The sequence below is a fragment of the Panonychus citri genome, unplaced genomic scaffold (genome assembly GCF_014898815.1).
Source record: "Panonychus citri isolate SS breed McGregor unplaced genomic scaffold, ASM1489881v1 Contig00095, whole genome shotgun sequence".
NCBI classification, from domain to species: Eukaryota; Metazoa; Arthropoda; class Arachnida; order Trombidiformes; family Tetranychidae; genus Panonychus; species Panonychus citri.
Genome location: NW_026515500.1, coordinates 939,829 through 953,475, shown reverse-complemented (window position 1 = coordinate 953,475; position 13,647 = coordinate 939,829). Strand labels below are relative to the sequence as shown.

The window sequence follows — 13,647 nt, the reverse complement described above, 5'->3', positions numbered from 1 at the left end:
CAAATATCTGAGATCTGATATCGACATATGATAAACATGTGATGAAATTTTGTTTTTATTTCTCAAATGTTGTAATTATATTTAATTGTTTTCGCAATTTAGGATAAAAATGTCATTTAATTTATATCGAATTTTGGAATTATATAAGCCAATTAATAGTCAATTCTATAGTCAACATAGTTGTTTAAGATTTAAAGTGTTACCTTTTGTTGTGAATAAATTTCATCGGTGCTTGAGTACAGAATCAAATGTAAACAATGATAATAACGAGAAGGAAATTGTTACTACTTTAAAGGATGAAGAAGGTAACAAGTCATTGTTACCCCGTCGAAAGCCACCTAAATTTTTGCTTGATAATAAATCGGTTGATCCATCAAGAACCAGTATTATCTTGTTTCCAGGTCAAGGGTCACAATTTGTTGGAATGGGTCATAATCTTTTAGAGGTTCCCAATGTTGAGGAAATGTTTCAAACTGCCAATCGTATACTTGGTTATGATTTATTGGAGATGTGTCTTAATGGTCCAGCAGAAGAGCTTGATGAAACTGTCCACTGTCAACCGGCCATTTTTGTTACCTCATTAGGAGCCGTTGAAAAACTGAGAATCACTCATCCGGGTGTGGTTGAAGCTTGTATTGGAACAGCGGGATTTAGTGTCGGAGAATTGGCTTCATTGGTTTTTGCTGGAGCCTTTTCCTTTGAAGATGGTCTAAGGTTGGTTAAAATTAGAGCTGAAGCCATGCAAGAAGCTGCTGAGCGGGTTCCTGGTGGTTTAATTACAATTAAATTTGGTCCGGATGCAAGGATTTCGTTTGCATGTCGAGCTGCCGTTGAATGGTGTTTAGCCCGAGGCATTGATGAAGATCATGCTGTTTGTAGTGTCTCTAATCATTTATTTCCTCATTGTAAAGTAATTGGTGGCCATGAGGAGGCTTTAAGGTTTATCGAGCTCAATGCATCAGAATTTGGAATCAAACTAACCAAAAGATTAAAAGTTTCCGGTGCCTTTCATACTAAATTAATGAGACCAGCGAAAAAGAAATTTAAAGAAGCTCTAATGAAAACACCTTCTAATCGATTACGGATACCCTGTTATTCAAATCTTGATGCCAAAGTTTATAGATTTGAGAAGCAAATACATGAGAAATTATCAGATCAAATTTTCAAATCGGTTAGATGGGAACAAGTGATGTCAGAGATTTACCGTCGCCCAGAAGGCTTTGAATACCCAAAGACGTTTGAATGTGGCCCCGGGTCAACTTTACGAGCAATCTTAAGAAATTGTAATAATAAGGCATTTAAAGTGGCCAACTCCATTTCCGTTTAATTAGTGACTTTAAACAAACGGGTAAAAATGTTAAATGACCAATAGGAACGAAGGGGAAAACTGACCTTTCAACCAATCGGCTTAACTTTTCACTTGTAGAGATGAACTATAAATAGACTTGGTGGTCAAACAAAGGATCATCATTCTCGCTTCAACTTTCCTTTAGATCTCTTTGAAAACTTTTCCCTTCGATTTTAAACTTTACCTTTGATCTTCTTCAAATCAACTTGATATTTCATCATGATCTTCTTATCATCTTGTGTTCTCATCTACAGTTTACTTCTTACCCCATCAATTGATTCCAAATGGATTCATCCATCATGGAAGAAAATGATTCCCGTTCGTGGTTACGTTCAATTGAATAATCGAGTTTTCAATATATCCGATTCAATGCAAGTTCCACAAGCAATTGCTAAGAAAATAGTTTCCAAGATTCACCAAACTCTATCAATCGATCAAGTCCAATCCTCTCCAGTTGTTTCTACTCCAGCTGAACCCGCTCAATCTCCCGTTTTAGCTGATCCTGCAGTCCAATCACCTGCAGTTGTCGAACCCGCTCAAGCTCCAGTTCTCACACCTTTGACTGAACCTCAAGAACTTGCCTCAGAATCTTCCTCTGAATTAGCCCAATCTCCCGTTTTAGAAGTATCTTCCACCACCACAACCACAACCACCACTACCACAACTACTCCTGCACCAACCACTCTCAGTACCACCACTTCAACCGCCGCCCAAAGAGTTGCACCATCCAAGACTTATGTTGCCCCCACAAAGACCCATTCAGTTGTTCAAACCCAAGTCGTCAAAGAGGAAGCAGTTAAAACCCCAACCAAAACTTCAATTAAATCTCCATCGAAAACATCAGCACCCAAATCGGTTCCCACTAAGACCTCAAACTATTCAACCAAACAAGTAGTTCAATCGCCCTCTCGATATGTCAGTCCAGTTAAAACCGCTCGAGGTTTCGCTCAGACCAACTATTAACTTTATTTTTCTTTACTTAAATCCAATGCATTGAAAGATAAAAAATACTGTTAATAATATTCTTTACATCAATTAAATCAATTTTCCTTTCCAAATTTCTGCCAATTTTGTTCAATTTTATTTCTTCCAATTTAAAACTTTACTTTTGCTCCAATTTGGGGCTTCAAATTTTCCGCGTAAATGATCGGTTTCCATGGAAACGTCAACATGTTCCCTGTTGGGACCAATCGGAAAGGTTCATCTATTTACTTTGGAACAGCCTATTCGACCAGAAATTACCATTTACTTTCATATGTCATACAAATTGTTACTCTTTCTAGACCAATCTAATTGTTGGTGATTTTTAATTGTGTAAATTATTTGTGTTATTCTTTTTTGAGTTAATTCGATTCATTTGATAAAATGGGGACTCCTATTGTTCCAGCGAAATTGAATAGTCTTCAGATTAAAGAGATGATGGAAAATGCCCAGCGTCAAATTGAAATGAAAAAGAAGCAAATTGCTGAGAAACAGAGGTAAGTGTTTATTATTTTCTTTCTTGACTTCATTTAATTTTTCTTTTCTAATGGATGTTTTTTCTTTGTTGAATTTACCCTCAGGTTACTTGCAGCTCAAGCTTCTAATGGAGCAAATTCTGTTCCATCAACATCTTCATCAAATAATCCTCCTTCTCTTACACCAGCTGAACTTACTAGAGCTCAAATACAGGCCAGGCTTGAGATGGCAACTGCTGAATTAAGAAGAAATCCTGCTTTGGCTTTATCACTATCAAATCGTGCCGCTACTGCCAGTACTTCCTCGAACGATTCATCTAAACAAAATTCCAAACCAGCTCCCCTGATATTAGACCATGAAGGTAGAACAGTTGATAGTAGCGGTAGAGAGGTTACATTAGTCCAGCGTTTACCTACTTTAAAAGCAAATATTCGAGCTCAAAAGCGCGAGCAATTCAAGGTAACAAACCAAGAGAAGCCTACAAATGATGATGTTCAAAGTAAATTTTTTGACCCTCGTGTTGAAGTTAAGCCTGTTACTAGGGTGAAGCGAAACTTTAAATTTTACGACAAAGGTACTTTTGAAATAGTTGGTGAAAAGGTTCGGACTAAGGCTAAATTAGAGTCTCTACAAAAACAAATAGCTCAAGCTGCTGTTAAAACCGGCATTTCATCTGCTGCTCGACTTGCTGTTTTAAGCTCTATTGTACCAAAGAAGGAAATCAAGGAAGATGATATACCTGATGTCGAATGGTGGGACAGTTTTGTTATAACAGATAATAGCTATGAAGAATCAGTTAATTGTGACAAACCATTAGAAGAAAAATATGAAGGAATAACTCATCTTATAGAACATCCAATGCAAATAAAACCATTAGGAGCAACAGACAAACCAATGGCCTTACCAGTGTTTTTAACGAAAGCAGAACATAAAAAGTTACGTCGACAAAATCGCCGAGAAACCTGGAAAGAGAAACAAGAAAAGATCAGATTAGGATTGGAACCACCGCCCGAGCCAAAAGTGAAAATGTCCAATATGATGAGAGTTCTAGGTGATCAAGCCATCAAAGATCCAACCAAGGTTGAATCTCAAGTGAAAGAAAGTATGGCCAAACGGCAGAAAACCCATGAAGAAGCAAATGCTTCAAGGAAATTAACAGCTGATCAGAAGAAACAAAAGAAAATTAAAAAAGTTAAAGAAGATACAAGCTTAGGAGTTCATGTAACGGTTTATCGTATTCTCAATTTTTCCGATCCGAAGAGAAAGTTTAAAGTCGAAACCAACGCTAAACAGTTACAAATGACGGGAATTGTTGTTACATTTAAAAACGTGAACGTTGTCATTGTCGAAGGTGGACCAAAGCAGCAAATTAAATTCGAAAAATTAATGATGAGAAGAATCGATTGGAATGAAGATACCGGATTTAAAGATAAATATGTTACCGGGGAAAAAGTGGAAAATAAATGTTTCCTCGTTTGGAAAGGATTAGCCAAGAATCGAGCCTTCAATGATTTTCGATTTAAAAACGCTCCAAACGAAAGTTACGCTCGAGAATTATTGAAAAATCATCACGTTGAACACTATTGGGATCTAGCCTATAGTCTATCAATTTTAGATAATTAATTTAGACAAAATATAAACTGAATTGTAAAAAAATATCAAACAATTATCTTGGACAAGGATTCGAACCAAATATCAACAAATTGTATACAAATCGATTTTATCGAATCACCAAGCTGATCTTTCGAGTTCTATCGAAATGTAAACTCTCTTTTCTCTTTCTATTTCATTGTTTCATCAAATCTCATATTTTGTTATTAACAATTAATTAATAATGAACACGATTAATTTAAAAATTATCGATAAAAATTCGTCCACTTCTTGTCTCAGTAATAATTGTTTTCCTTATTACAATTGTAGTAGATTGATGGTTTAATTGTTTTCGTAGAAAAAAAGTTCTGATTTTATTAACATTGATCATTTATGACAATTAATGTAAATGATTAACAATTAACAGAAAAATCAGTTAACATTTTGGTCCCAAAAAAAGGTAAATAAAAAATCCAAAATTTAATTTGATAGAAAAAAAGTTGATTTAGTCAATTGTGAATCGACATGAAAAAGGGAAATTAAAATGTGAATTAATTTTGTTTTAAGCAATTAATTAACGGTGGCTGTTTCTTTTGGTTGTTGTATTATTTGTGTAGATTAATTAATTAAAAGATGAGATAATCAGTTTGATTGCCTTGATTGTTTTTCCATTGTAGTTGATTGTGAAACTTGAGATTTAAGTGATTCCCTTACGGTGTATTGATGATGAATGATGATTGTAATAGATGATGAGAAGATAAATTAATATATAGAATTGTAATTAAACTGATTAATTGTTTTCTCATCAAATCGTTAACCTTTTGCGTTTAGAATTTAAAAAAGATGATTATAATCAACGGAGAAGAAAAGATTTTTTTTAAAACAATTAATGAATAATTTTCGTTGATGATGATTTCGTTTTCTGGTTTTGGTTTCCTCTCGACATAATTGTTACTCTTAATTGTTATTGTTACTACGAATCTAATCAGAATTTGAAACTATCTTAATACTTAATTAACTTAGAGAATTGATTTTGTTGTGGTTTCTTTCATGAGATGGCCTGTAAATCGGTTGATGTGGATGACTTTTCGCTGGCCAGAGCTTCAGAACCTTTTTCGCCGCTGAGGATCGCTGATTTCCGTCGGCTTGCTGATAAATTATTGAAAACTGACGATGATGAGCCAGAGAAATGATTAAATCCTTGGAATCCTAAAATTCCTGGACTACCGGCTGAGAAAAATTCATCCTCCAAGGGAGGGTATGAAGACGATTTATCGTCATCTGAATTGTTATTATGATTATTGTTATTATGGTTATTAGAATCATCTTCATCTGAATAACCTGAATCGTTACGATCATCGTTGTCTCGTTCGTTGGACATTGATGAATGTGGCCTTAAAGTCCGCTTATTGTTGCCTGGAAGAATTCCACCGCGAATGACTTCGAAATTTCCTGATCCCATGAGTCCTAATCCTCGACTCTCAACGGAACTTAGGTAGCCTGGTCCAGAGTATCTTCGAGAACCTCGTCGACGGCCTTCACTGTTTGGAAACCTCATTCGTCCACCTGAAGCGGGCATGAAATAGTTTCCAGGAAATGGGTAATAGTTTTCAGCGGTTTCGGTATCGTTTTGAGATGAATTTGTTTCTGAGGCTAAAGGTTGTTCTTGGTGGTCTTTTGAAATCTCGTCGGCTGATCTTCGAGCTCGTCGTGAGTGATGAAAGGCCGAGTGTTGATCGTATGGGTAGAGAGTATAATGTGGTCCGACATGTTGGTTGAATGGGAATCGATTGAATCTTTGTTGACCTTGTGAAAAATATTCTGAAACAACGGACGATCGTTTCTCAGCTTCTGCAACTGAGGGTTCGGTTGAAGTTGAACCAGCTGAGTTTCCTCGTATTCTGAATCTTCGGAAAAGATTAAGTGGGTTAAGTCGACTAAAGAAACGATTTCGTGATTGTCCAGATGAGCTTGAACTTGGAGCAGTCGATGCTGCTGCTGATCCAGCGGATGCTGAAGCTGGACTACTGGTTGTTGCTGATACTTGACTTGCCTGTTGACCAACTTGACCCATGGCACCGCCGAGAAGCGCTTGAAGAGCTTGATTTTGACCTGCAGCTCCTGGTCCGAAGGCCATTGGGTTGAAAGGATATTTCATTCCTTGTCCCATACCTTGACCCATCGCTTGATTCATTGCCTGGCTCATTCCTTGTCCCATTCCTTGTCCCATTCCCTGAGCCATCATTTGGGCAACAGCTTGAGCTTGATTATTAGACATACCGCCGGCAAGATTGCCCATTCCAGGTCCACCGCCCATTGATTGACCAGGATTGTTACCCATGTTTTGAGCCATTAAGGCCATTGGATTAACCATTGATGAGGAAACTTGTGGTGACATCATTGGAGGTGAGGGATTGGTCATTGTTACATAACCGGCGAGTTTCATTCCTGGTGGAGGTGCTGAACCTGGAGCACCAACAATAGCACCAGCGGGCACACCAGCGGGACTACGGGGAAGAGAGTTGGCTGCAGCAAGAGCGTAAGGTGTGATCATCGAGGGAAGAGATGAAGCTGATGTAGCTAATCCTTGCCCGCCAAGGCCAGAAAGTCCACCAAGATTAGAGAAACCTCGAAGACCCGCAGCAGCAGCGGCGGCGGCACCATTATGACCACCAGCACCACCGAGAGCTGAATATTCATTGATGGAATTCATGGATGAAAAAGAGTTTGGATTAAGTGAAAGACCGGAAGATGAAAGAGGTAAATATTCAGAGGGTGAAGATGAACCAGGATGGTTTGAATGTAATTCTGACATGGCAGCTAATTGTTGAGCTAAATCAGATTCGCTTGGAACAGGAGATTCAGCGGAGAGTCCAGATTCCATTAAATTATTAGCAGCGTATTCGTTTTCTCGTTGTTTTTGAAGGAGATGTTTGGTAACCGCGGGATCGAAAATGTGTTGCTCTTCAACCACTCGTTCGGCATAAAGTGGCTTCCGTCGTCCAACAAGATTGGGTGAATTTGGAACCAATTGATTGGTGTTTTCCGATGAACCACCAGCAGAAGGTGAAGATGAAGAGGCAGCGGCCTCAGAAGCGGCAGCTTTAAGGTAATTGGCAAGTTCTGATTCAGCTTGTGAAGATGAAGATGAACCAACTGAAGGATTATTATCAAGAGCTGAATAATCAGAAGGTGATGCCGATGAGCCGGAAGTCGATGATGCTGCTGCAGATAAACCTGATGAAGATGATAGTCCATTTGATGAACGAACTCGACCTGAAAGAGTAGCCTTGATACGTTCATTTTCACTACTGGCCAAAGCTAAATCGTAAAGACGATTCGAAGTCGCTTCTGATTGAAGATCGGGCATAAGGAAACCAGCACCGGATGTAGTATAATCGGCGGGAGTTGAACCAGCGGATGAAAGGTCTCGTTGGCTATAAAAATTAGCTGAACCTGAATGATGAAGAGGTGATGAGGATTGATGGAGATTCATTTGATTACCGTTAACACCTCCATTGGCATGAAAATCACCGGAATGAAGTCCAAACCCAGTTCGAACCATGAAAGGTTGTTGTTGCTGTTGTTGTTGTTGGAGATGGTGATGAAGTTGCTGTTGTTGATAATGATGGTGTTGTTGTTGTTGTGAATTAGCATTTGCGGCCATCAGTAAATCATTTCGAGGTGTAATTAAACCATAGTGTAAGGGTGACGATCGACGTGATTCCTTGATTGAATGACTTGCCGAAGGTAAAGAAGATGAGGATGAGGATGATGAGGATAATTGTGGTGAAAGTGAATGGCTTGAGGTAAAATCATCATCTGAGTATCCTGATTGTGAAGGAATGTATCTTGGTGATTCGGTTGTTGTATTGGTCGATGTTACTTGTGAATTAGAGGATTGACCTAATCATCGAAAAGAAAAAACAATTTAAATGTATTATTTAGAGTGAATTTCCCTTGGAAAACAAGATAACAACGATTTTGGATTAATGATCACGTCGATCTAGTGATAATTAAAGTAATCAATCTCTATTAATGATTAAGTGCATTTCTTTACAATCAATATGTTGAAAATGATTGTCTTTGTAAACTTTTGTTATTAATCATCTAAATAGCGATGCATTGAAATCAAAGACAAACTTTTAATATCAATTTTGTTACTTCTTATACATTATTGTAGTTAATAAGGTTCATTGAAAAGTGGCCTCAAGTTATAACTAAATCATCACATATTTAGTGATATGTGATATCGACTTGAAGATCAATTCACCGTGAAGAGAGAGAGAGAGAGAAAGGTAAAAAACTCCATAAAGATATTAATGGGATACAAAGCGGAAAAGTGTCGCTTCCTTAAAATTGATCTTCTCTCTCATCAGTTATTAGTAACATTGATGGAACATTGATTCTAGGTCATTTCTGATTGAGAGATGATGATGATGATGAGGAGGAGGATAAGAACACACATTAAGACATAAATGATGATGAGGATGACAATGTTTTCGTTACCTTTAGATGAGAGGGAAAAAAATGATGTTTACTTTTTTTCCCTTCTGAAAATTTTATGCTTTCTCCTTTTCTAATCTAATCCAATCTAATATTAATTTAATTATCTTGTTTTTTTTTCATCATCATCATCATGTTGTCCTGTTGATGGTGATAATCAGTCGACCGTTTGTCAAAATCATCTTTTAATCAATCACAACCAATGAATCTTGATTAATCCTCTTGAGTATATATAGTTTTCAGTTTTTCAGGTTGAATTTGTGTCCTGGTTGAATCCAGAATTGATTTAGTTAATCAATAATTACGCTTAATTGGTCAACCCTTTAATTGTAATTAGATTGTCTCTCTCTCTCTCTCTTCAAAGGTTATGTGTATTCAATAAATAATAATGATGAATTAAGTGACAAATGAAAAAAATGTAATTGGTAATTTACTTGATCACGATTCAAGATATTGTTAAGATTGAGTCAACAATTAACTCAAGGAACTAAATTTAAGGCTTTTTAATTGTTTAATGTTATTGAAGGACAAATAATTATAATTAACCTTATATTAATACTTTGCAAGCAATTTAACTGATTATCATGGTCATTATTGCTAATCAACTAATTAGACTTTGGATTAAAGTTGGTAATCAGATTAAAATGATCAATTTTCATCTAACTGTTAAGCAATTAACCAAATTGAACTGATTCAGTTTATCATAATTAAATTGATCTTTAATCAAACAGAATTAAATAATTTTTATTTCTCTTGCAATTAAAAATAATCTTATATAATGTCTAATAGCCTCAGGATGATTAAGCCTTAATTAAGCAATCAAAGTGTCATCTAATTATAATCTGATAATCTCCTTAGTGTATTATGATTAATTCAATTGGTTAACTAATTGTCAACTCAATCAAAAAGGTTCTTGCTCTTTATAATCAACCACAAATTAAATCAATTGTTATTTTTGTCTTAATTACAATCCATCATCATCAGTAATCAATAAGTTGATGAGCATAAGAATGTATTGATTAGCAATTAAATTATGTTTATTAATTGTGATGATTAGCAACCATTATTCAAACCAAAATAACCTGACTCCATAATCATAAGTAACAATTTGATAACAATTAAAATGACAATTTACAGATCAATTGACTTTTAGTGTAACTTATTGAAGCGAGTTATTGTTAATCACAATTATTAGTTTTTTTTTCAACAAATTCAAGACAACAATCAATTGATTGTAGTTAAATTATTCATCATCCTCATCACCAATCATGATAATAAGTAACAAACCCTAAATTATAATAATAATTTAAAAAAGAAAACCAATTCTTGAAACTAATTGTAATTACAAATTAAAAATAATTCCCAACAAAACCAAATCAACCTAATTAAGGGTAAATTGAAAAGTAATCTCAACAATTAGCATAACAATCAACTCTATCCTCCCATATTAAGTTTCCCCGTTAAATTATGTAAATTGTTTGTAAATAATCAACGAAATTAAATCTATTAAATTAAATGATAACGACAATTAAGTTATCAATTATTTTGGAAATGATAACAATCAAAATCTCACAATTAATATGATTGATCTTGAACTTGTGATACAAATAAAACAACAATCAATCAAAAACATGAGACTGATTATGATGAATTAATATTGATCACTAACGATAGTCTAACAATTAACTAACTATTCCCAATAGGTCAATGGACTTTCACTTGGAATCATTTTCATTTTTAAATGAGAAAACTTTGATTAACCAATAATTAAAATCGATTGGGTGAAGAAAAAAGAAAATAACAAAATCGAGAAAAAAAATAAACGAAATCGATACTTTGTCGAACCTTAAAAAGTTTATTTTTTTTGTTCTAACTTTAGTTCTAATGTCTAATTGAATGATAATATTTTTCGTGAGTGTACAAGTGTGTGAATTATCATTATCATTATCATCCTCATCTTTTTTCATCATTTTAATCATCATCATAATCAGATTGGAATGATTATTCATCCATAACAATAAGTGTGAATCTCAATCATGAAACGAGATCAAACTCAATTATCATCCTCATCTTCATCATCATTGTCATTATCATCAATAAACACGCACAGTTAGTTATTCATAATCATCATCATCATGATAATAATAATAATAGTAATTATTGTTTTCTCATTTAGAGGTAAATTGTAGACAAGGTTAGAAATCAATTGTTATAATTAACTTTGACTTCGATCATTGAAAAGTAATTAAAACAATTTAAATCTAACTTTAAAGACTTTCTCATTGCAATTAATTGAATAAGTTAATCAAAAAAAAAAGTGATTGTCTTAATAATTGTTATGTTGATCAAAGTTTTCTTGTTGGTTGTTGATTGATTATTTTTGATTTAATTGATTGTTGTTTTGTATTTTAATTAGTATTTAATATTTTATGGAGAGTTGGGTATTAATGGTCAGCATTTAATTGCTTAACCAAGACAACAATTAACTGATCAGTGTTAACGGTTTAATCTAATAGCTAATGGTGGTTAAAGTAAAAATAAATTTCTTTATGAAGGATTAACTAATCATCTTTAATTTAATCATGAATACGGAAGGAATAACAATTGACAAATTATTTTAATCATAATCAAGCAGCTTTTTAAATTGTAAATTGTGATGATGATTATGATTATGATCACAATTAAAAATTAAAAACAATTTGATTCATGTTGTTTTCTTGATTGTTAATCTGAAATCATTTTCAAGCTAACTCAGTTAATTGTTATCCAAATGAATCAATAAATCAAATAACTATCAACTGATTAATAAGCTGATCAATTGTAATCTGTTTACAACAATTTAACCGGTTAATCAAATCTTATTGAATTCTATCAACAATCAACTTGATTGTAATATTTAATCAATGACCAATTGATTACAATTGATTTGGAGTATTAACTTAACAATAAAAGTGAATGAACAATTTGTTAACCACAACAAATTATGATTGTTACACTTTAATAAACTAGATTAATCAAATATTAGTAAATTAAGCAAATAAATTGTCTTATGATAGTGTTGAGACTTAATTGTTGTGAACTTTGATAATCAATGTTTAAGTTAATTGTTGGACAGAAAAAAAAGTTTATCCTGTTTCATATGAGAGTTTTTTTGATCATCACAATCAACTAATCAAGTTTAATGTTAACTCAATTAACTTGAGATATTGGTGTTACTATTATTAATACCTTTCGGTTGACAATCAATTTAATTGTTTCTCTTGCTGTTAATTAATTAATTCATTTCTTACCTTGATTTTGGCTAAAATTATTTGAACAAATGACAAAACTCCTATGATTGTGGTTAATTAACAAAGCCAATAGAAGAGTTAATTGTAAAGTTGGTGGTGAATTTGATTTTCGAGGAAACATTTTGATTAACTAATTATTAAAACCCGATTGTTAATGATTAATATAAATGACACACTGGACGAGAGTTGAATTAATTGTCTCGAATTGGATAACGATTGGATAATCAATTACTCTGAAGTAAATTAAGAATAAAAAAGAGAAAAGAATAACAATTAAATTAGATTGTTTAATAATCAATCGATTGTGATTGTTGACGAAAAGAAAATGTTGATTATATTGGCACAATTAACGTTGATCAATGATAATATTCACATTATATATCAACAATTAAAAGTAACAAATTATTAATGAAAAAAAAAGGAAAAGAAAATTAAATTACCTTGGTAATAATCGTATATTATATTAACTATGAAATTGAATGAAAGAATTAAATTGTTGATGATTTAGAGACACAAAAGTAATTTTTTAGTTTCGATCCATGTTGATCAACATTTTCCAAATCATATAAACAATTAAAAGTTTTTCTTATATTGTGTTGATTGTTTCACTGAACGAGAAAAATGTAAATTGTGAATTAACATCCAACAAACAATCAGTGAATCACAAATAGGGAGAAAACAAAAAAAATTAAGATTTATCAACAAACAACAATCAAGTTTTCAATCAACAGACACAATGAATGTTGTTGTTGTTGTGTTTCCGATGACACTTAATAGTAAAGTTGATTATGTTGTTGATGTTGTTGGATGATGATGATGTTGATGAAGATGAAGATGATGATGATGATCTGATAATGTTTGTGAGATAGGAAGGAAGAGAAACAAGATGATGATGATGATGATGATGTAAAGATAGTGAGAGGAGGAGGACGATTGGAGGTGGATTTGGAGGGTGGGAGGAAAGGAGGTGCTTTTGTTGTTAATGACGAGCGATGATGATGATGATGGGGAAAAGAAAGGAAGATGATTCGAAATTGAAATGTTCTTTTTAAGGTAATCATCATCATCTTTTATCATCCAAAATAAATCATGTCACGAGTGAATATATAAACATATTGACTTCGAAGAAGGAAGAGAAAAAAAAAGTTTTCTTTTTCGAGTCCATCATATTGACCAGTCCACCCAAAAGATTAATAAACAAGTTGATGATGATAACAAGATGAGGATGAGGATGAGGATGATAAAGATAATGGTATTGATTGAATTTTACCTGTTTCCAAATGAATATCAAATTGTTTTCTAATTGATATGAAATTCAATCGTAAACAATTTACTCAACCAATACAGTGAACATTTTCAATGATATGATAATCATTTTGAAATAATTATCGTAATTTAAATTTATCTAATGTCCTTATAGTGATTTACTGATTGTAATTACAAATGTAAACTCTT

General features: G+C 33.5%; 4 protein-coding genes across 5 annotated transcripts; 3 read left to right on the top strand and 1 right to left on the bottom strand.

The window, feature by feature from the left end:
• Positions 1-26: 26 nt before the first annotated feature.
• LOC128387935 (malonyl-CoA-acyl carrier protein transacylase, mitochondrial-like) lies at positions 27-2,406 on the top strand. Of its 2 annotated transcripts, none has more exons than XM_053347247.1 (2): positions 27-1,283; positions 1,603-2,406. In XM_053347247.1, exons 1-2 carry the CDS (start codon positions 110-112, stop codon positions 1,659-1,661), a joined length of 1,233 nt encoding a protein of 410 aa, XP_053203222.1. In that variant the 5' UTR covers positions 27-109; the 3' UTR covers positions 1,662-2,406. The 2 variants fall into 2 exon arrangements, with proteins under 2 accessions (XP_053203222.1, XP_053203223.1); XM_053347248.1 differs by having other exon boundaries at positions 28-1,348.
• LOC128388122 (salivary glue protein Sgs-3-like) lies at positions 1,718-2,311 on the top strand. Its single transcript, XM_053347480.1, has one exon. The coding sequence runs from the start codon at positions 1,718-1,720 to the stop codon at positions 2,309-2,311; it is 594 nt and encodes a 197-aa protein (XP_053203455.1).
• Positions 2,407-2,586: 180 nt separating the features above from the next.
• Positions 2,587-4,665, top strand: LOC128387930 (U4/U6 small nuclear ribonucleoprotein Prp3-like). The gene is made up of 2 exons (XM_053347230.1): positions 2,587-2,826; positions 2,911-4,665. The coding sequence occupies exons 1-2, from the start codon at positions 2,714-2,716 to the stop codon at positions 4,427-4,429; spliced, it is 1,632 nt and encodes a 543-aa protein (XP_053203205.1). The 5' UTR covers positions 2,587-2,713; the 3' UTR covers positions 4,430-4,665.
• A 192-nt stretch (positions 4,666-4,857) lies between these two features.
• On the bottom strand, positions 4,858-13,063 carry LOC128387924 (neurogenic protein mastermind-like). Its single transcript, XM_053347217.1, has 3 exons — positions 12,633-13,063; positions 12,193-12,425; positions 4,858-8,302 (listed from the first exon to the last, which is right to left on the bottom strand). Exons 2-3 carry the CDS (start codon positions 12,311-12,313, stop codon positions 5,445-5,447), a joined length of 2,979 nt encoding a protein of 992 aa, XP_053203192.1. The 5' UTR covers positions 12,314-12,425; positions 12,633-13,063; the 3' UTR covers positions 4,858-5,444.
• Positions 13,064-13,647: the final 584 nt, after the last annotated feature.